Genomic DNA, 23,455 nt, shown 5'->3' with positions numbered 1-23,455 from the left:
TAGCTACATCGAAAAAGTACATTCCTAATAGACAACTAATGACAAACCTCAAGAGTCTTACTTTAGGTTTGTAACACTTCAGAATAAATATTTGTCCTGTGTTTTTATTCAAAGGTGAATATGCTGTACATATGCGTAGAAAGTTACAAAAACTGAGATTTGCACGACTGACCCCCTCATGACAATGAACTCACATATGCTTCTGTCAAGAAAAACTGTTGTGAGGACAAAAACAGCAAGTATAACTCAGGTGTATCACAGCGTTGCTCCCAACTTCACTTACTGCTGATAAGATAAGGAAAAATAAGGGCTGCATTCATGCTAACCTCCACCAAATGGTGCCCAGATGACTCTCCGGATCGTCTTCACCCAATCCTCCATGTCATTCTGGGTGCTGGCCATAAGTAGGTAGGTCTCATGGTTGGTTGTCATCCGCTCTCTATCTCCTCCTGTTCAAAAAAAACAAAAGAGAGAGAAAAAAAAACATGTAACATTATTGAAACCAGTTTAATTATCTGGTGTCTGTCATCATCGTTAATCTCTTTGTGCAAAATGGATTTATGGGACAGAGCAAACATCCCCAACTTGTAACATTTGCAAATAAAATGTTACATTTTTAATGCATTACTTCCTGTGTCCTTAAAGTATGGCTATGATGTGACGCAGAGGCTAATTTCTTTTAGCCACTGTTAAATATGGGAATAACAAGAGAACATGTCCCTAAAATATAGAAGTTTTGTTTTAGATTTTTATACATCAACCATGGCAACAGAAAATTGCAAAAAGTTGTCCATTTGTCACATGTGCTTTAAAAAGCATCTACACACTTATGGCTTTTCAAGATGGTGAACAATCAAAGGACCCCAGATCTTTACAGGAATGCACTTCTGGTGAAATCAACTAATAACTCAAAAACTATTTATAGACACGAACACAACGTGAGAGGCAAGAGCAGCGGGTTACAATAAATACAACATAACTTCAAAACTCAACATTTCCATTCAGGTTAATAAAGCCCTGATGAGTCATTAATTCTGCAGTTGAAACATGTTTGTAAATGATACGCTAATTTGATAGGATCAAAACAACAATGCGTTATGGCATACCGACTTAGGGGTTCATAGACCCTGAGTGGTTGGAGAGCCAGACTAAATTTAGACGTAAACGTTGACAGTGAAATTTATGCTCACTGTCTGCCCTGATGAAATCTCATTAACGGTTTCAAGAGACCATATGTTCTCCTCATGAAGCATTTAACATCTGCAAGGCTCCCTTCACAATCTCAATCTAGGCTCTTTCAAAATAAGACACTTAAAGTGATATTACCTCCAGGTTAGGAAAAAACCATAATGAATCTGAATACTGTTTATCAAATGTAAAAACTGTTTTGTATGTTATACAAAATATTGTTTTACATTATCAGGCAGGTAAAATTTGTTGTTCTTTTTACTTAACTTAAAATGCATTTTCAAGAGTTCCCTGTCAGATATCCATGATCAAAGGTCATACTTCATAAAATTTTTGAAACCTTTGCTAAACATAAAAATCAATCAGTGTGATTTTTATGGAACCCTCTGAAACAGCATTTCTTAAATTTTCCAAACAGACAAGTTGGAAAGTTGAGTTAATTGAGAAACTGACATGTTGCATAGCTGCTAAGGGTGGATCAGCATTTTCATCCAGTCACTTACAGTATATCAGTATATCTTTTGTTATTCTAATAATTCAAATATTGAGTTACATACTTAGTCCACTGAATTCAGTTCTGCATTATATTATTAACCATCTTATTCAGGGATAAACTGATCTTGCTTTTTATGGACATTTTTCTTTGTTTTCAGATGTGTGTTAAACAGTTCACATTGTTTATAAGGACTACAAAAAATAAATTAGTTCATAAACTATACACTATAGAAATATAAATTTTTAAATAGTTTCTATCTATGGTCAATAATTTGATTTTTATTGAATTATTTGGAATTCTGTAAGCAAACCAACTAATTTTCATTCTCTTATTATTTGACTTGCCAATGGAAAAATGTTTTTAAAGTTTGAATATTTTAACCCTGATGCGAAGACAGTAAATATCTCAGTGGCAAATTTAACTTCTGCCGCTTTAATTTGTCTCAAATATCAATGGTAGTGCAAAAAAAAGAAAAAAGAAAAAAAGATCACAATGCAATGAATAAATCATAAATACTGTATAATATCCAGAAATGAAAACACGCATATATAGCACATCAATATCAAATAAATTCCTAATTATTGTGGTTCACAAAATAGTACCAGCTGATTGGTTAATATGCAAACAAATTGATATGTGAATAATAAAATAATTATACTCAATGTGTTTTGTAAATAAAATGTGGGTATTAAAAACAATGGATTTTTTTGAAACTGTATTTAAAAATATTTTATGCATTTAAGATTTTATTTTAAAAAGAAGTTAAACGATTATTTGGAAAATAGTGTCAATTTGGATCTCCGTATATATCTGTTTATTTAATTATCTATTATTTATTTTCATTTTTGAGCCAAACGTCACAATAAACAACCAGTTTAATAACTTTAATAATGAAAACAGTTTCGCTTCGTTCTTTTTGATGGCTGTGTGTCCAACAGGGAGGCTTTTAATCAAGTCTAAGTAGTCTAATGGTTCCTCCTTCTAGTCCAGCGATTAGTCACCCCCAGCTATTGATTGTCCTCAGCGCTCTCATTAATTAATTAGCCTTCACCTTGCAGTGGAGGCATTAAACTTCACCAGGCGCCTGTCTCTACCCTCCCAAACGCCAGCAGACATCCGATCTGTATTAAACACATAACAATCCGTTCCCGATGATAACTGAGCGCGTCCATTTGTGAAAAACAAACAAAAGGCAGCTCCGGCTCACCTCCTGACTTCCTCAAATCCATAGTTTAATTTCATTCCGTATCCCTCCAAGCAGCGACGCGGAACAATGTTTTAATTTAACTAGTACCCCACAGTAAGGCGTGCACTAACCGGGTGATAGAGCCGCTCACTTGTGCTCGCACATGGGAGTGTTTCTTCAGCTGCTCTCAAAGCTCCGCCGCTCCAGGTTTACTTTGTTCGCGACCCGGAGCTCAGCGTTTACTTTAGCCCGGAGTTCATCACGTGATCAGCGCCGCTAGGTGGCAGATCACTTATTGGATTCAGTAGAATGAGAAAACGATCACGTATCGATGAGTATGCGCTTTCACACTGTGTCAGATTTACCGGGAGAGATAGTCACCAAGGGCCGTAGCAAGTTTTTCCAGGGCCCGGAAGTCGTGTCCGCACCCAGCCCCCCAATTACTGTCATTGATAATAATTTGTTAAGCTGTGTTACACCACATTTGTTCTAATCAATTTTTAATATATATAATTTGCAAATATTTAAAGCTGCGGTTTGATGCTTTTGCGCTGTTATGAAGCCTTATTGTCACCAAAAAAGCTGTTTGTTTCTATTTTTGATGGATTAAAAAAAATAGAATTGAGGTGCATCCAGTGTTAACTGCCTTGTTTAAAGATAAGTACATAATTAATCTAAGTAGTGACAGATTTAAATATAAAATGATTCCCCTTAAATGTTAATAAAATAATGTAAAAGTAGCATTTTGAAAAAAGGTAATATCTCTTTTTCTCATTTTCTGTCAACCACTCCTTTTAAATTCTGATCAGAGTGTTGAATGTTTTTTTTTTGTTGTTGTTGTTGTTGTTTTTGACACTTCTTCTTTCGCGATGAGATCCAGGTCTTTGATGTCAGAAATTCTCCTTCCCATGATCTCTCATCTTCAGTTCCCTCCACAAATTCTCCCTCAGATTCAAGCAACAGTTCTGGGTGGGCCACTAAAAAAATGTTAAAATCACCTCCAGTGCAAAGCTTTGTGTTTTGATGGTCAACAGTTTACTGACCATTTGTGGGTCAACAGTGAGCTGACAGCTGTCCATTTGACAGGCCTACAGCAGCTTTCTCTTTTCCAAAATTCCCCTTCATGCATGGGACTGCATGCATACTTGTTTAAATCTCTGTCTGTAGAGATGTAGCAACAATTACAGGCTTTTTTTTATTGTGACAAAGTTCTCAACCTGTCTGTGTTCAATGATGTAGATCTGAATTAAAATCTAAAATAAAATCAGTCTAAGTTAATATTCTCATCTTGTTTCAGCCAAATACTGTTTTTTTTTTTATCTGCACCCTTCCATGTTTCTTACACTTTAAATCAGTCAGAAAATTGTTTATGTTAGTGTGACGCTTTCTTTGATAAGCAGGCCCTTGCATAAACCTAACTTGCATCTGGGTCTTGTTTGCGCTGTAAAAAGTAATATTTTTTGACATTTTAATCATAAATGTGCCTGGTAAAGTTAATATAATGTAGCTATGGGTTTTTTTTATATTTTAAAATCAGCTCATAAGTTTTTTAAATGTAATTATTTACTTTTTGAACATAATAATTTAGTATATAGCACTGATTTAATATAAAATGTTACATGGGAGAATAATGTTTAAAAAGTCTAAGAAAAAAAAGCTAAAACTTTTCTGCTCAGTAACAACGCAGCACTCACATACTTCCTGACTTTAGAGACGTAAATAACATTTATGAAAAGTTTATACCTCCCCTGCCCTCTATTGGACAAGTAACAATAGTTTTCATTTCCCTCGTACTGCTTCCAATGCTGTAAAGCAAACACAATTTGTTTCCCCAACAGCTGGGAATTTGTTATTTCACTCAGTTACACTAATTACCTCTAACTCCAAGTTTCTCACTTGAAAGTTTCTCACCGCACCCTGCAAGCGTTGCTTATTTCAGTTGGCAAACAAAGACATCGTTTTTGAGCGCCTCTGAACACATTTACATTCAGTCACTAATTCCATTACTTGCTTTGATAGATAGCATTTCCGCTAGAAAAAAGAAAAACAACAACACTATTATGAAGCTGTTAAACAAGAGAGCAAAATGATTAAACGGCATACCATGTCCATTACAGCACACTCCTGTTCCTGCTGCCATTTCCTGTTGATGCTCAGTTTTTTTGTCTAATAGAGCTTGTCTCTGGGTTTCTAAAAATGGGGGAAACACTTTTCATTTATATGAAGCCACCCAATTTCTGTTGCAAGCACCAAAAAAATCCCAAACTACAGTTTTTATCACTGAACTCTCACAACTCTGTCCCGACATGTCAGTGTCAATTACTTATTTAGCCTGTACTAGAAATCACTGTCAGCGAATGTGAGAAAAGTATAGTCTATAACTTTGACTGCTGTGGAGGTCTGTGTGCAAATCAATGCAGAATAATGTTTGGTTCAAATTTCAAACTGTTATGTTTCTACCACTGTAAAATGACTGGACAGTGTTTTTGACAGATTCCCTGACATTTATTATGCTCCACTAAGTAAATTTCATGGCTTCAACAATACAGACTGTTAAGTATCTTGACACACAATTTTCTAAACAATGAAGTAGTTATAATGTGCAACACGACATGATTCCACAAATGACTCAAAAATGTTTGATCCAGTTGCTAAATATTGTCAGCTTTACAAAAGCATAAAAAATTCCAACAATACACCAAAACTGTAGCTTTCTCTTCTTAAAGGACATTAACATGAAGAAGAGGTGCCGCACCCTTGTTGAAAAACAGTCAGTCCTTGTCTGTTTCTCACGTACAGAACACCATTCTACGTCACCTTTTTATTTATTACTGCAGCAGATTCAGACACAATGGTGACAATAGCTAGATACTGCACATGAATATTATTCCTTCCATTGTCTTCCTCTTTTCCACTACTCCAATCCCCCCGTGGCTCCTCACTCTGCCTGTAAGGCTCAGTCTTGTCAGTCAAAGGAAGCTAATAAAGTGCTTGCATCAGGTTTTGATCCATATCCTATCAACCAACGTGCAAGTTAATCTGAAAGCGGTACCCCTGTATATTGAGAACTTCACTGTTGGTCATGCTCAGTCTTCTGCACAAGAGATGGTGGCAGCACCAACATTGCTCCCCTAATTCTTCCATCCATCTTATGCTCCATCCTACCATCACTAGTGAACAAAAAACACCAGTGTACTTTAAGTCCTGTGCTTAAGGCAGAGACTGACCCCTGACCTGCAGGGACAAATCCTCCTTTTTAATGAATCTGACAGCTGAACAACACGAGTAAATTTAACAGCATGTTATGTAGCACACATCTGAGCAACTCCATTCCCAGTAACCAGTGACTGACAACTTGGCATTATATTAAATTATCTCTATCATGTCATGTCATGTTATAATTGCTATCTGAGCACGTCTGTCTTCAGATAACAACTGTTCATTCCAGTTGTGACCACCGGCTTGAGTAAGTGGCCAGCTGCTGACTAGACTTTAACTAATGGTCTAAAAACAGGTGGGAGACAACAAAGGATCCCACTGTGCTGTGAAATACCTGCAAACCCCTTTACAGTTCACACTCGGTCTAAGAATCCTGTAAAAACCCAAAGTAGATCAAATTTTACTTTGAATTTGATCAAGTTAATTCTTTGCAAAATATTAGCTACCGTCCATTCCCAAAATGTGAGTTTTCTTCCCAACTAACTGAAAAGGAAGTTACATGAATTAAAGTTGAGTGAAACATCTGTCATGGCATCAACAAAGAATAAGACATTAATGAGTAGAAACTGACCGTTTTTATTAGCCAAAACCAGAAATCTTTAATATTTAGTTGTAAAAAAAAAAAAAAAGCTGTTTTAACTTCAAAATATGTAGTTTAAACATTAGAGACTGTGTTGCGTAGTTTAAAGTAGTTTACAAGTCATAATTTCACCACTACTTGACCTACAATATCATGTATTTGCTAAATGGAAGTCACTTTGTACTGTGGAAAGGCTAACTTCTTCCAGACTGAGTTTGTGTTGCCTGCCAAGAGGAGGAAGCAGCTGCAGCTGGCGCAGAAAACAATGCAGACCCAGTAACTACCTTGTTGAAATGACAAAATCTGTGTCATAATTCTCTCTGAGTGTGGATATGTTTAAGCAGTCAGAGATTAAATGAATACAAAGGGTTGATTCTCTTTTGTCTGTAAGAGTTGTCTGGTTTGCTGCAAGCAAGGGCAAGTAGGGATTCAATAATGTGTCTAATGATAGTCTTCTCAGAAGTCCATGCATCATAAATACCTCCAACATAACAGGAAGTCAGTCACTGTGCAGCAAGCAGCTCTACACAGCAGAATGTCTGTCCATTCAAGTGGAAGGAGGATTAACATTGGAGACAAAAGTGATCTCTACGATCTAAATCATTTTGTTTTCAAATGAAGCTATCCTCACAGATATTACCTCATTGTACTTAAAAAACTAGACAGTTCCTGTTAAAAAATGAACAAACAAACATATGTTTTAACAAAAAAATCTTCATTTAAATCTGATGTATTCGACTGTAATAAAGAGAAGCTGAACTTTTAAAAGACTCATTACCTTGATGTAAAGGCAGCAAACCAGACACTCCGTACTGTGGTAGACTATGAACTGCCTGATGAACCACCTCCATGCCTCGCTTGCCCAGAAAAGTCGCTCTCTGAATGGGGTTACAAAGTCCCGGCTGCCCCGGTTAACTTGAGGACCAGAGGTCCTGAGTGGACGATCTGTGCTGCCGGTTTTTGGCCCGGCTCAGAATGAGTGAGTGAGCACAGCTGAGAGGGTGTGAAAGAGAAAGGGAAGGGAAGAGGGAGGGAGGAGAGGTTTGCAACGGGGGTTGTGCATATCCACACACACACACGCACGCACACCCCAGTACTGTATGGTAACAATAGGCAGATCTCTCTGAAGGCTTGAGCTTAAGAGCACCACGCTTTGACACAGGGCACGACCCCATAAGCAAACATGAGCTCTCTAGCTCACACTGCAATGCTTTAAGATCTTCCACTGTTAGCTGAATAAAACGGTCAACACTTTTGAACATGGAGTTAACTGAATGTAATTAAACAAATATACAATATTGGGAGTGAATAAAAGTACAATCATCATGGGTTATATGTAAATTTATATAAGTTTATATTTCATTTATTGACAGAATGACAGATTATCAATTTATACCAGCTAATTGCATTTCTTCTAATGGTATAGTGATGATCTTTGGGACTTCAGGGTTTGTCAATTTGGTTTGTGTTCTTTTTGCCTATACGTTCTATCATTGTTACTCACTGCATTTCGTATTTTTGTCTCACAGTCCTAATTTCAGTTTTACACTTAGTAGATTCTTCCAGGCTGTGCTTGGTTTCCAAGGTTCCCTTTTAGCCATTTTCCCTCAGTGCCGTAGTCCATGACCTCCCACATTTTCAGTCACTGTCAGATCCCTTTGTTACCAAACTAACTTCACCAAGCAAAACTATTTATTATTTACAATGTTAGTTTGAAAGTACCGAAACACTTTTGCTTAGTGTTTTAGCACTAGATATGACAAAGAGAAGGTAACAACTCTGACTTCACCTTAACCATTCATTAGCTTCTATGAACAGAAATCTGTAAAAGAAATGTCTTTGTGGTGAGAAAAATACAAGGGTATCCTTTTTATTTTTATGTCATTGTGAAGTCTTGCATAACCTATGCACATATTTTCAGACTTTATTATTAGTCTGTAGAAAGAATTGCAATTTGTAATAATGATATTGGTAGCTATGGATTCATGCTAAGCTAGCAGTCTGATAAAAATACATCAGAAGAAGACATTTTTAATAAATGTTGCTCTGATTCTTTATTGGATTTGCAGATGTGTACTTCCAAGTCATTATGCATGACTTCTTAAAATATGGCTTTTAGACTAATTCAAATAAATTTGATTGATTTTTCTTGCCCTTTCCCACAAGAGAGAATTACACACACACACACACCCCCACGCACACACACAAAAAGCCGTCTATTCCGCTGCCTATAGATGTTGGTACTTATTCTGCAGCTCCATCTTCCCGTGTGCCTGTGATGGTTCTACCATTTCACCTGACCCCCGGTAAGGTATCGATGGCTAATTGTCTTCCTGGTGTCATGGTGGTCCTTGTTCATCAAAAGACATAATCTCAAGACAGACACCAAAACATCGGCCTCCACCTGGGTCCCCAAAGACATTATCTGGTGGGGAACACAGACTCCATAGAGTTACAATAGGTATCCATTACCATCTGATGCTGAATGAGAAAAAAAGTGAATAGCAGTGGGGGGGTCAAAGAGGACAAGGTTTGTTCAGCTCGTCTGTCTCTCACTGGTACCCTTAGGGAAAGTAGGTAATCATGGCACAGGAAAATGGATTAGAATGGTGACATCAATCCCACATTTATATTCAGAAAGTTTTAGATTATCCCTCAACCATTTGTAGCCACAAAGCTCACGCAGACTAAATTGGTTGTAAATTTGTATTAATAAGTATCTATATAAAGCATTCTTTGGCATAAACAGTGAAATCTGTTTACCTCTAAGAACGTTTTAATAGATTGTCATGACTACGAGCGGGGTAAGCTTCGGGTCAGTCTGTTCATTGCAGTCACAGAGTTGTCCAAAAGCCAAGTGTCTCCATTCTGATTTCATGCCAGCCGAAGAGCAATGTCTGTGTGTCCTGCCAGTGATGCTGTAAATATACCATTATGTAAGGGGTTTCAATTTCCACTTTAGAAAGTGAACCCACTGCTCAGACTGGGCCCAAAGCAACAAACTTGTAACTTAAGTTTGGCACAATAAACACAAAACAGTCACAGAAGTGCAATAAAAACGAGCTCTATGATGAACTGCAACATTCTGACGGGGTTTTACAGGCCGTCTTGTGTTTTATTGGCTGCTAATAAAATGGAAGAAGATTTGATCGAGGAAGCAACATGTATGTATTCGAAGACGACAGCCAAATGAAGAGCAAACTTATACGTTGAAGCAAAAAAGCACACTCTGCTAGAGCAGGGTAGCCAAAATGAAAAGGACTCCAACAAATTAAAAAGCAAAGTAAGGCAAAACCAGCAAGAAAATATATGGGTTGTAATGGCGTGTAAATATGCTACAGAAACAAACAAAAAATGTGCTAAAGTTCTTGGATTACAACTTAACTCAACAGAAACTTACTGGGTAGGAGAAAAATCTTAAATTTTCGTATTTGGGGAAAATCTTTCTAAAATGATATTAACCATAGTGTCATTAAAATAATTATTAGAGATAAAATGAAATCTCCACATCAATTTTATGTACAGCATAGGTTGTCAAATAGTCCATCCCGTTTGTACTTGTTTACTGGGATGCAAATGACAGTATTAAATTGGGTATGATCTCATTCACATAGAGTCCCATCTAAAATATAGAGTAGCTGCTAAAATAATGACCACTGTGTCAAAAATAAGACGCCGATTATTTATTAGCCTTCTGGGGTTAGGTCTTGGCAGCTGCCATTTGAACATTTGCCTGCATTGATAGCTGAAAAAAGTTGAAGAGTTACAGTATAAGCCAACCCGATTGCTGAGTAAGTTGCAGAACCTGAATACAAACAAGAAAATCTAGATTCACAGGTGAAATCTATACTTTGTATTTGCACTCAAACTGCTTGCATATGAAACAAGCATGCTTCTGGTAATGGGCTCATACTTCACAGTAGTAAGAAACAATACTTATGAGACTAAACAGCTGAATGGTATCGTCCTTAAATTTGATTCTATGTGTACGTATGCAACGTAAGTAAGGATAAAAAAAATATATAAGACAAAAAAAATCTTTTCAATCTATACTCACAGAGCTGAAGGATTTCTTAGATACATTGCGTGATTGTAAATTAAACAGACAGAGATGAGCCTTGCATGTGAAGAAGGGAGTGAACCCTTTTATTTCCCACCAGACAATTAAACAAGAGGACTTGAAAAAGTATCTGCTTCTTCGCCTAATAATACCTTGTAATATCGCCTTTCAGCACTAATGAGAGCTTCAGGGTAGATGCACACCTGCACTCTCCACAAACCAAATTGCTAGGCTTTGTCAGCCCTTTCTGAAGCTCTTTGAACCTCTCACACAGGGATAACCTCACTTATCCTGCTGTGACTAACAACTAACTAGCCTTCCCCTCCCCCTGACAGTCAGAGATGGTAAAGCACAGAACTAGCTTTAACTACATTTTCTAGTGAAAATCATGAAAAACATGATTTTCAGTCAAAGCACTCATTTGGTTTTCTTAATAAACTCACTCCGGTCATGTGACACTGAATCATTAATCAACTTTATCCATTAGCATTATTGCTTTAGGAGATTGAAAGACCCCTCATGAGAGAGCATTATTTTTAATAACAAGTAGAGCAAAATCTCAGTGATGTTTATCAATCATTACAACATTTATGGGCCTTCCATTACATCACTTTCCTTGTAGTGACTGGTGAGGTAAAACACGACACATTAAATTAGGATGTGTCTCCAGAGTAGAGGCCTCTGCGTCGAAGCTTAATATTTCTCCGGTTGTGTCTGTTTCTGTGAAATGTCAAATCAAAAAACTTCCAGCAGACTTTAGCTTAGGGAAAGTAAGCATGTTTTCATTTTGGTCATGGCAGCAGTGCTGTACACAATGCCACTTCTTAACATTTTCTGTGACAACACCAGTCAAAAAGCCACTGAACGAAAATGACAGTCGCGTAGAGCGGGTAGTTGAAGGCGAGTGTGATTGAAGAGAAGGATTTAAGGTGGTGGTGCAGAGAGAGATAAATGCTGGTGGCAGCGTTTTCTCCGTGTGCTTTGAAGTACAGATTGCTAAATATTTGGAAACTACAGCTTTAAAGATAAATATTTTACTTAAAGGGATTGTTGTTGTTTTTTTCTCAAGGTGGGGTTCTGTGGAGTGGATGTAAGCAGTCAGTGTCTTGTAAAATACTATCTAAAAAAAATTGTAATGGAATGGTAAAGTCTTATGCCAAGGCAGAATTCACTCATGGGGTAGGAAACAGGGTGAAAACATGGACTACAAATTATTGTGGGATTATCCGTGGCATGGCACCATATTAATTGTTTATACAAACCAAGGGAAAAAGGGGAATTGCTTTTCTTATTAACCACTCGAGACCTACCAAACACCTAAATAAGGCTTACTATGACTTGATTTGATATGGCTTTTATACGATTAACCCAAAAAGGTCCAAATCTAGGGGCCTGTTGTGAATTTAGTTCCAGTTAGTACCCATTCAGACTTAGCAACATCAAGATGGAGTCCATACACATGGAAAAGCTTGGTGATAGTGCTATGATATTTTTCATACTGGAGTTGTTTTAAGAACACAGAAATGCACTTTGGTCTTGGCCCCGCTCTGACTGGTGAGTATCGTCTGGAGAAACTCTCCTGTCTCTCCAGGCTGACCTCATTCAGAGAACTATGCAGATAACCTACTCTGAAAAAGATGACTCTAACCCTAACCACACTAGCAAATTGCTCAATCACAAAAGCAGTTTACACACTGAAATATTATTGATGTTGAGTAAAAGATCTTGGTAAACTGCTTAGGACTGTACTAGCATTCAGCATTTCCAACATGTGACAAAATTACATGTGGAAATCTGTGGAATATGAGTGATGGAGGGGAGCATCGACTGAGGCCAACTTGTTTTTATCCCATTTAGAAAATAAAATAAATTAAAAACTAAACATTTTAAATGATTTTTAAAGTATTAATTTGAGATCAATGCAGCTGCAGTACCAGAATATGCACGTGGTGCTTTTCACTGTATGCAAATTGCTGCTTGCTCTGAATACCAACGAAAATCAAGTTGGTTTTTATTACCATCTCTTCAACTGGTCACTGCAGTGGAGACATTATTGTAAAACTGTCCCAACTATATTCTTTTGATAAATTTTCAGGTAGTTTGGTTTATTAAACGCATTAAACAATGTCCCAAATTCACCAACTTTTTAACTCTTCAGTTAAATTTGACCTTATGAACTGAGTCATATTTTGGATTTCTTTACCCAGCTGTTGTCTGTAAAAAGCCACCATTTGTTGTTCCTCCCATAAGAGGATGTATATTAAAAAACATATTTCAATAAATTTGCAACTGACCTCATTCTGCAGACCTTAACTTAAACTAACTTTACATAAAGATGGTGGCAGGTATGTTTTTATGCTTTCAGATTCTCAGAAGTCTTACATTGAAAAAAATACATACATAAAAAATCAGTTATAAAATTATATGCAAGTGATTTTGCGTTGTTAAACAGACTCTTTTCAACCTCAATTGTCTTTCCTCCTCTCTTTGCTTTCCACACCGCCGTCAAATCCTGTCCCCGCTCCAACATTCTGTCTGAAACAGAATTACTCCTGCCTGTTTCCTCTCCCGTCTGTTACTTCAGATTTTTCGCATGAGAACATCTCTACTGGGATGGATTTACAGGCAGGCTGGGAGCGATGAATTCAGCAGTTTGTTCTGTTATCTTGCCGCGAGCAGCCAAGCAGAGTGAAATTCGACTCTGCCATGAGAATGCAGTTTTGGGAGAGCAGAAGTTTTCTTCGAGTGGGAGAACTTTCAGACTAAAGTTAAATTTTTAGAGCCATAAAAATTAATGACACTTGAATAACATGAAAACTTTAAAGGAGCTTTGTTGTTTTTCTTCCTATGTTGAAATTGGTGTGATGTGTTAACAGGCTACTTAAAAATGCAGCTTTTAAAAATGTCAGTAAATTGAGAATTTTAATGTTGCATGAATGCTGTTTAAACCCTGGCAGGGCTAGGTTGGTAAAACATTGACAATGCACATTTATAGGTTATGTGGAGTGAAAAAGGAATTAGTTAACAATTTAAAACTTTGACAAACATAAAGTTTTTCTGAGGCTTGAAGTTAATTTTAATAAAATATGTGACAGAGTCTGGCTTGGAAGCAATAACCAATGCAGCTCCAGCTTGCATTGCACTGCGGGTCAGCTGGCTGTGAGAAGGCTGCTACACTTTTGCCTTGTTGACTCTTGTTGAATGGTAAATGGTCTGCTAATGAAAAAAATGTGACAGTTTATTAGTTAGCAACCAGTCTGGTTGACAGTTTCACTTGTTATTGTGTTGTATATTAAGAAATAAAAATAATTTGTTTCCTTTGTGTTTTTGCAGTCAATGATAATCTAGTTAGATAAGATAGATAAGATAAATCTTTATTGTCATTGTCACAAGGACAACGAAATTTAAAAGGTGCCATCAGTCAGTGCATATGCTTAAAAACAAAAAAATAACTGTCTCACAATTCACACACAATGTAAGACTAGACTTGGTGCATCAGTTGATGACCTGTGTTAGCCGCTGAGAAAAATCAAAACAGTTGTGAAATATACCATGAGAACTCATTTCCTTTAACTGCAACCAATTCTAAAATCAGTGGAAAGCAATAATTCAACCATTTTGACAGAAGACTCCATAGCAAATGCATTTCTTTTAGTATTCTGCAATGCAAAAAAAGGACACACCTGGATTGGAGTTAACATCCATGGGGAGCATATGTGGACCTGCCCACTTCTCAGCTTGGGCTTGAGGGTGAAAAAGCCACGCTCTCGCTGCTGACCGCTGCCCCCCAGGTGCCACTTCTTCATCTGTTCCTGTTCTAAGCCACAAATATTGCACGTTTATCTTCGCTTGTTTCTTCTAAAATGCTACATAAGCTTCCCCTCCCCTGCCTTCTTCTCCCTCAGGCTCTCACAACTTTTTCTTTTCTGTTTTTTTCTGCCTACAACTTCTTTTTGTGCAAGTCAACGGCAGGTCATGGCGATACGTCGCTCAGCAGCAGAGCGAGGAGAGGTCAGGCTGAGGGTAGTCCGTCTGCCTCTTGGTAAGTCGTCCCTCTAAACTTTTGCTGAAGGAAAAAGCAGGGAAAGCATATTTCTGGGCCACGCACAGAAAAGACGGATCGGTGAGTGGAAGCTGAAGGCGAAAGATGGTGTGTCTGCTCTTTTCTGAAGGAAGTGAGACGGGTGGGAGGTAACGGGGTTGGAAGGAGGTGGGAGTATCATAAATCAAGCCGCCCTCCCCAAAGTGGGGATCTGTAAATCTGGTGAACGAAGGGAGGGCACTCAGCCAAATGACTCATCCGCAGTGCTCTATAAATACTGCCATTCGGGGTCGACAAGGCAGTTGCTACTGTTGGCCAGGAAGCCCTGAGACGCTGGCTTTTCTCTTTGGATGAAGGGTCTTTAATGAGCTGCTTATCTGTCTTCTAAAGTCTTACATCTGAACGTCAAATCACCGGCATCCATTAAACAGCCCGATCCCGGGAGGACGTAACACCAACACTGCCGTACTTTGTTTTCATTCAGAGAACCAAAACAGCTGGATGTGCAGAAATCTAAATATTTATCCAGAGAGGAAAAGAAAAACTTGTTTACATACCGAATGTCTGGACGTCCACATCAAGAGTTCCCATCAGACAAACAGACTGTGAACCAGAAACCCTGCAGGAGTGGAGGGTTCTCTTACCTATTTCTTCTCCAGACTTGGCCAACTCCATACATATGGGGGTCAGGAGTCATGTATGGAGGTCTAAGCAGGCGGCTGATAGTGAAGATTGGAATGTGACATGTCAAATGCCGATCTCCTCAATAAGGCTGTTATGAAAGCCTCTGAGCTTCCTGTCCTGTTCTTAACTCCCTCCGGCCCGCCGTGCTTTCAGACCCCAGTGTTTCAGGCTCCAATGCTGTAATAATGACGCATGGACACAAAACAGGAGGAGGAAGACAGTCTGGAATACTGTCGCCATGAGAATGAGGCGGATATTTTAAACATACGAGAGGTGTGCATCGTATTGTTTGGATAGAATGAACAATCTGCTTTTTGTCACTAACCGTTTTCAATAGTAGCACTTTTTAGACGCACAAAAACTCAAAGGAAAGAGTGTCTTAGATGAGACATTGGACATTAGATCGGATTAGTCCTGAGTTTCATTCTGTGAGCTCCTAAATGATCAAACTTGCACCAAACACAAAACACAACATCAGGGGAAAAATCATTCTAATGTTGCTGAAAAGTGAGATTGGTTCAATAAAAAAACCCAGTAACTTTGTAAGTAACTTTGTAAGACTTGATAAAAATAGACAACACAGGAATCCCAAGACATTATTATTGTTGTAGACAACACATAGTGCCACGCGGCATTACTCAGAACCCCTTTTCCTTTCTCTCTTTTTTTTACATTAGAATAACAATTTTAAATTAATTTAACCGGGGTTGTATGTCACAGACCAACACAAAGTATTGAATAATTTTGAGGCTGAGGCACATTTTTGCAAAAATAAAAATCTGACAATAAATCTGACAAAACATCTAATTATGCCTGCAAGTTTTCTATATCTCTAGCAGCCAGAGACTAACATTTTTGCAGAAGAGCTTAAATTCTGCCAGTAGTTTTGCAGTCAGTCTGAAGAGTTTTGTCACTAATTCTCAATTGAACATAGGTCTACACATGAAGCTACTTGTAGCTCTGGTTGTTTTAACTTTGCATGAATCTCATCTCTTTTGTAAGATCTCTGTAACAATTTTATTTCAGCTTTGCCATTGATTATCCCTGGTATAATGCTGCCACCACCATGTTTTGCAGTAGAGTTTAGAAATTCAGGGTGATGTGAAGTGCTCAGTTTATGCCATACATGCAGCAGCTTTCTGCATGAAGGCTCATAAAGATGCATATTCATCTCGGCTCATCAGGGAATCTACTGCAACTTTGTGGCCGTAACATGACACACTGTTATAAAATTCAAGGGTGTAAATATTTCGCAAAGGCACAATGTATCAGTTGGGTAGATTATTTCAACATCTTTTTTGAATTTCTGCAGTATGATAATCTTTCACAAGTACAAGCATTGACATGTGTATTAGTCTTAATGTTATGAGCCAAGAGTGTTTTATGGGTTGATGATTATCAGGCACCACAGAAACACGCTAATTAACACATTACAAGCTGGTAAAAGAGAGCTTAGCTTGATGACAGTAAACCAGTGCGGTTTTATGGGAGGTAACAACATTAATCCAGTCCCTCTCTTACAGCAAAAATAGTTAAGCCATTACCATAATGATTAAACTATTTTTGCCAGAGCAGGTGTCAGTATTAAGTTTTATGTGGCGTCACTCAGCGGCTGAGTTAAAACCTCTTGGGACCTTAAAGTCACACTGCTCAGATGAAACGTTTCAGTTTTTATTTATTGCAAAAAAAATATGCGTGTTGAAAGTTATTTACACTCTGTGCAAATTTCTGATTACCATTACAGCAATTACCCCCTTCTTATAATTGCTGACCAGGTCTTTGCATGCTTCCACTGGTATTTTTGAGAATTTATGTTTTGTAATGAGATCCAAGTCTTACCACTACAGTAATCTTTAGCTCTCTTTGCAGATTCTCTGTCAGACTCAAGCCAGGACTTTGGCTGGGCCACTCCAAAATATCAGTATTTACTCCAGTTATAAAAAAAAAAATCACATTTTGATCAAATTAAAAGATTATATGCAAACTGTCAAGATTCAAACCTAGAACCTTTGTGCTGCAAAGTAACAGTGCTAGCATCTGTGCCACCATGCAGCTAATAAAATAACCTACATAAAATGAAAAGTAAAATAACTAATTATGAAGCTTTTTCTTTCACTTTATTGCCATAGTTGATTTTTTTTCTGGTCAGTCCCTGACTCTTCTGCAGGTAAGTGTAGTTACAGTGAACTGAACACTCTTCATATTCAACTTTAATAAGCAGTGTGTGAACATTCCCCACACAGAAGCTGTCCTTATCATGGAGACCAGTGCACCCTTTAGTCAACCTGCTCATTATAAGCACGCCAACTATGATGACTAACAGCTTCCAGCTGCAGCAATGGCAGCCCAAATATTCAAAGCACCTTCTGTGAGATACCATAAGAATCTGGTCTTGGTCTTTATCTAACCCACACAACCAAATGAAGTTAAGAGTATTAACTCGCTGCCTTTTGAATCAACTTTTTTTTTTTACAGAAAAAAATGTGCCAATTTTACCCTGATAATTAGAAGTATGCATTATTTTCAGCAGCCTAAGCTTGTTTCTTCTCATGATAGATTGCTCATACTAAACCAGCTTAAAAAAACCACATCAAGGAAAACGAGCCTTAGAGTCCAAAGCCAAGCAAAGCCACAACCCCAAACACCGGAGTCTCCCTTTGGATCCAGCACCTGGCTTTCTGGAACAGTTTGGACTGCTAACTTTGGCTTCATTTACAAGGGAAATGTGTCACATAATGCTACCACTGGATTTTATTGAGTCCCCCTCACTTACAGTAAGTCTGCTAAGATCTCTTGCAGACATACAGTACCTGTTGGCACTATGCTTGATTTACAGCCGTATTCTTGTTGCACTTCCCACCAGTCTAATTGGTCAATAGACTGTCTGGAGTTCATCTGCTGTGAAAGTTCAAAGACGTTTTTCATTGAAAAAACCCCCCATGAAAATCATTTCAGGCAATTGATCAAAAGCCAATCCTTTAATACATAAATCATATTAGTAAATATTTTCTGAGCTTACAATATTTGATCTTTGTTACTTCAAACTAGGTTTCAAGTCAAAGCCCATAAAACCACTCTCTGCAAATACTTAATTGTCCATAGAAATCCAAATCTCCAAATCTTTTCCCTCTGTCTCCAGTTTCTGGTTTGAACCCAGGCTTGGCAACAAGGCCTGCAAATAGCCTTTACGGTAAGCAGAACTATATAGATTCAGAGGCTCGTAATTTAAACTGACAGCACCTTCTATGCCGACAGCAGGAGTTTTAGCTTCAAATGCTGACAAGCTTTTCACCCCTAATTAACCCTTTATGTATGGGAAAGACCTGGACAAGCTTCAGTATGAATCGGAACATAAATCTGAACATAAACCACAGCTGTTGTTTAAGTCTGTTTAGATGTTTCCCAAGTTTTAGGGAGATCAATTTAAGCTCTGACTTTGAAGCTATAAAGCTATGTTGCTATGCTTAAATCCTATTACTGTCCTAAAATGTTACTCTCTTTACCATGTCTACACATTCTGCAATAAACATTTTCCATGTAAAACCCCAAAAGTTAATACTGTGAATCATAACAAGATTGAAACATATGGCCAAGTCATGCCCCAAAGGATATTTTTTACCTGTAATTGTGGTGAAGGTAGCAAAGTCTTTTAAAGGTCTTCATATTATTTTCATGAACCTAAACTAAAGCTTCAAATAATACTGAGATTATGAATCTAGATACAAATTAAGAGAGATGTTGTCATGTAACGGTGTGAGGTGGTGAGGCAGACGCAGCAGACCCAGGTAAAGTGAGAAATGACGGTTTTAATGATAAATAAAGTCCAAAATAGTCCAAAAACACAGGCAGCACGACTGAGCGGAAGCCAGGGCTCAACGTCGGTAGCAACTGGTATGGACAACACGAAGGACTGAGCGCACATTAGACGAGAACCCGACAGAGACACAGACACACAGGTGACACTAAATACACAGGGGGTAATTAGGGAACGAGAAACACCTGGGAGTAATCGAGGGGAGAACAGGACAACACAGAGATACAGAAAACTCGAAATAAACACAGAAAAACACGGAACATGACAGATGTGGTATTTTAAAATCAGGGACTCTAACCACTTTGACGGTAAAAAGAGGATCTGGTAATACTCCTGGTTTTAACAGATGAAAGCAGGTATGTATCCTCCCACAGAAACCTTAGGAGATATGGTTCAGTGTGAATGGTTCAGCTATCATCTTTAAAATTTATTTTGCTTTTATCTTAACACATTTTGCACCAAAATACGTTGAAAATCAAACTTTGGCACCATTTTTTTTGTTGTAAAATACATGATGAACCTGTGTAAAGCTTTGCCACAGTTGCATCTACAGTATGTGTTTTCAGATGTGATTAAATAGTGACCGGAATGACAAGATTTTTAACTTGTGCCAAAAATAAAAGGATCAACACAGAAAATGATGAGTGAGAAAATAATTCAGATTAGAAAAGAAAATAAATTATAACAAATTGAACATTATGAGTCTGAATATCAATTTGACTCATTCTATAGTTTTGAGCTGGAAAAAAACACATTTCATAATATACCCCAATAAATGTATTTCTCTAAGAATTACTTGCTGGTTTAATTTGAATTTCACTGTTATCTATGTGTTTTCTGCTAACAATTACAATTTAGATAATGCGGGATGCATGTTCCATTTAAATGTCTGTCATTTGAAAACTTCTCATATCAGGCTACAGATGCTTTGTCTAATCTGTGAGCTGCTAATACAAACATCTCCCACTGCAATCCCTCTGACCCGTGCAGACAAAGTCACTAATGAAATACTGGCTGGCTTGGAAAAGAAACAAAAAAAACACTTCTTGTTTGTTTTGGGATAAAACAGTAGATTTTACGATAAGGAGCAAACATTTGCTGTCTACCAAGAGCTAAATCCCAACATAAGTTACTTCTGGGTTATATTAAATTCAATAGTAGCTCAGATGTGTCTAGTGTCCCCCTTTTTCCTGGCACTGACATGTGATGTGTTGCAGTATTGGCCACTGAAGGGCACAGATTTAAGATATAATGAAAGATTTAAAGCTCCTCAGGAGCCGCCTAGGAAAAATGTCAGGCACAGTGTGCTTGGCCAAACTCAAGGAGGATGCATAATACTGCTCTGTTGGTTGTTGACCTCATGTATCCACTGGGAAAACATTAAATGTGCATAAGAGTAAACACATCCACTCACACAATAATATACACTGAAGAGATTGAAGAGACAAAAAAAAGCTTGTGACCTTTTGGAAAATGTCATATCGTGAAGGGACTTGGTAATAGAAAAGGAAGCCGGAAAGACGTCCTTCAAATCCCAGAGGTTTGAAGGACACAGAGTAGTGGGAGACATGTAGCTGCAGTTAGTTAACAACTGAATTTAATATTTATTCGTCTTAGAAATATATTATTTTGCTTTTCAAATCACACGTGATATGCTTCTGCTAGATTACTGAAGAACAAAAGCTGAGTGGATAAGTCACTCATATGGCTGATCATTAATCCAGTCCCCTGGAACATGTTGTCCGTTTCATTTACGTATTTTATGTTAGATTGATTTAATTGAAGCCGATAGTGTTTTGAAATATTGTAGCTGCAACTGTGAAGTGGGATTTAAAAACACTTCATCATTTTTTTCTTATTGAATATAATTTGAACAACGTACCCTCACAGCACTACCCTTTAAATATACCACATTACTGTGTCATAAAATATAATATCAAGAAAATTTCCATTGTTTCATATTCACAATAATAGTAGATTAATAACTGATCTGCAATAAATCATTCTCAAATTATAAATGGGTGTGTGTACATTAAACAACATTTTCAAAATGTAATTTTTTCAGACTGTCTAGCTGATATTTAAAAAAAAAATTATCTTAAAATATTTGGCTGTTGTAAACTACATTAAAATGATTAAAACATGTTATTATGCACAGTAGTTCTCCTTGAAATACAATAGCATATGGCGCGGCTTTATATATATAGATATATCACAATATGCCGAGCAATTGTGCTTATTCAACATGGCATAGCCAAATTAAAAGAGAAAGTTCAACCAGGTAGTTAAAATCAGAGTTTCCACTGTGCAGGATGGTGCAGTAGGGATGTGGAAGAATGTATAAATAAGCAATGGTAAAAATTTAAGCTGCACTTGCTTTTTTATGGAGGAGAAACTCAAAGGCCACACACACATTTGCATCCGTGCAGTAAGTGTCAGCAATGCACATTGTCCATAACTAATATGACACATGTGTTGATTTGAAAAATACCTCAATATATCCTTACAGTTAAATGTCAGTGTGACAGATTCATGTTTTCTTTACTACTCCACATATTCCACTACTTCACCTAAAATACTGGCGTCTGCAGGGCAAAATTCTCAGTCTGTCATATTTCTCTCTGAACAAGATGAATAATTGCTCTGAAAATTAAAGGTCTCCCCTGCTGATTTGTTTAATTTAAATTCTTCCATCCATCATTTAATCATCGGCTTCTGGTGCTTTCAGTCATCCTGCCAGCTTAGCCAGACTATAAATTACCTTGTTGCTAAAAACAGTAGCCTTGTCTGTGGTTAGAAAATTGCATGTCTGTCTTCAGTCTCCAATAGTTATGTGTTGCATTAACCTGTCATTCAGTCACTAACACTCAGGGTTCTTTAATGAGAAGCCTTAGATAGGTTCAGGGATTGCATGTTAAATTCCAATTGATTGTACAAAATTTCATCTTAGGAAGCCAAGTTTTCCACTTTGGTCATGAATATTCTCTTGAGAGAACTATCATGATTTTGCAGTAGTTCTAAATGAAAGTCAAATAAGGAATATAATGGTTTTAAAATGAAATTTAGCAGTTACTGTAAATGTTTGTTTTGTTGTTATCCCCTTGAAAATGTTGTTTACTTAAACCTGCCAGATTTGAAAGTTGCTGCTGTCTCTTTGCGGCGATCTGTTGCTCAGAAACTTAGAAATAACTACAAGAACTGCTATATGCTAAACAAACACATGAGGGCAGTATAACCTTTCTATTCCAATCACCACTGACTTCAATTCCGTTCAAAATGGGCAAAATTATTTTTGTTCTGTTTTTATTGCAATGTTCTGGAGCTAAACAATGTTTCAGCTGCTGGTACACAGCAACGTCTTTCTTGTTTTTTGGGGTTTTTAAGAATTGATTTTATTTTTCTACTAATCAAATGACGAAGGCCAGCATTATGAGATGGAAAAGACTGCAACATTTTACTTTCTATTATTCAATCAGCCATCCTTTCCAAGAGATGCATAACCAAAGACTGGGCCCGAGGCTAACAGAAAGAAACTCGTAATACAGCAAAAGCATAGAGTTTACTGGGGCTTGGGTAAAAGTAAGCACTCTGTTTCTTTATTAAAAACACAGCAGGGACTGTTTCCTGCCATGATTTCCAAGCATAAAGATGGTTCAGGTCACCACTGGATGCAGAAAATAATCATTATTTACTCATATTTGATGGTATGATAAAATAAAAAGGTTTGAATCATGTGTCTGAATTCCTTATTTGCTCACTGTAGTGTTCGGAGTTAATTTTAGGTTACTCTTCTTGATGTGTCCTGGCATTCTTTAGAGGATTAAGCTGAAGATAAAAGCGCACAGTGAACCTGAGTGGCAGGAAGTTGTGATCTGAATTTCAGATAAGAGAAATATCTAATGTTTTCCTAGGCATCCCTTCCTGTTTATTAAAGACTCTACAAGGAAGTCTATTTTTTTCCTAAAATCCTATTAGAACATGAGTTTCTAAGAAGGTAATCAAGTGGAGGGTACATTTATAAATCGATATAGTTTTTGTTTTTTTTCTAAAATGTAAACCTCATCTTAAAAGCATACATTTTATGACAAAAACATCACCCCTGGCAGGAATATCCTCGCATTTAACTTTTTGAGCACACACATGTTGGCATAGAGAAAAAAAAAACAATAGCGGAAACACAAACAAG

General features: G+C 37.4%; 1 protein-coding gene across 7 annotated transcripts in view; it reads right to left on the bottom strand.

Moving 5' to 3' along the window:
* Positions 1-23,455, bottom strand: part of arhgap24 (Rho GTPase activating protein 24) — a 68,468-nt gene that overhangs the window by 12,589 nt on the left and 32,424 nt on the right. For 2 of the 7 annotated variants that reach the window (XM_032568971.1, XM_032568970.1), the window contains exon 4: positions 327-449. In XM_032568971.1, coding sequence (XP_032424862.1) covers positions 327-449 — 123 coding nt within the window. Of the gene's footprint in view, positions 1-326; positions 450-2,891; positions 2,973-3,001; positions 3,171-7,447; positions 7,654-14,412; positions 14,855-23,455 lie in introns of those variants that run through there. The other 5 variants (XM_032568973.1, XM_032568972.1, XM_032568975.1 and 2 more) reach the window with 5 other exon arrangements.

The sequence above is a fragment of the Xiphophorus hellerii genome, chromosome 8 (assembly GCF_003331165.1).
Source record: "Xiphophorus hellerii strain 12219 chromosome 8, Xiphophorus_hellerii-4.1, whole genome shotgun sequence".
NCBI lineage: Eukaryota > Metazoa > Chordata > Actinopteri > Cyprinodontiformes > Poeciliidae > Xiphophorus > Xiphophorus hellerii.
This window is presented reverse-complemented; position numbering and strand designations above follow the sequence as displayed.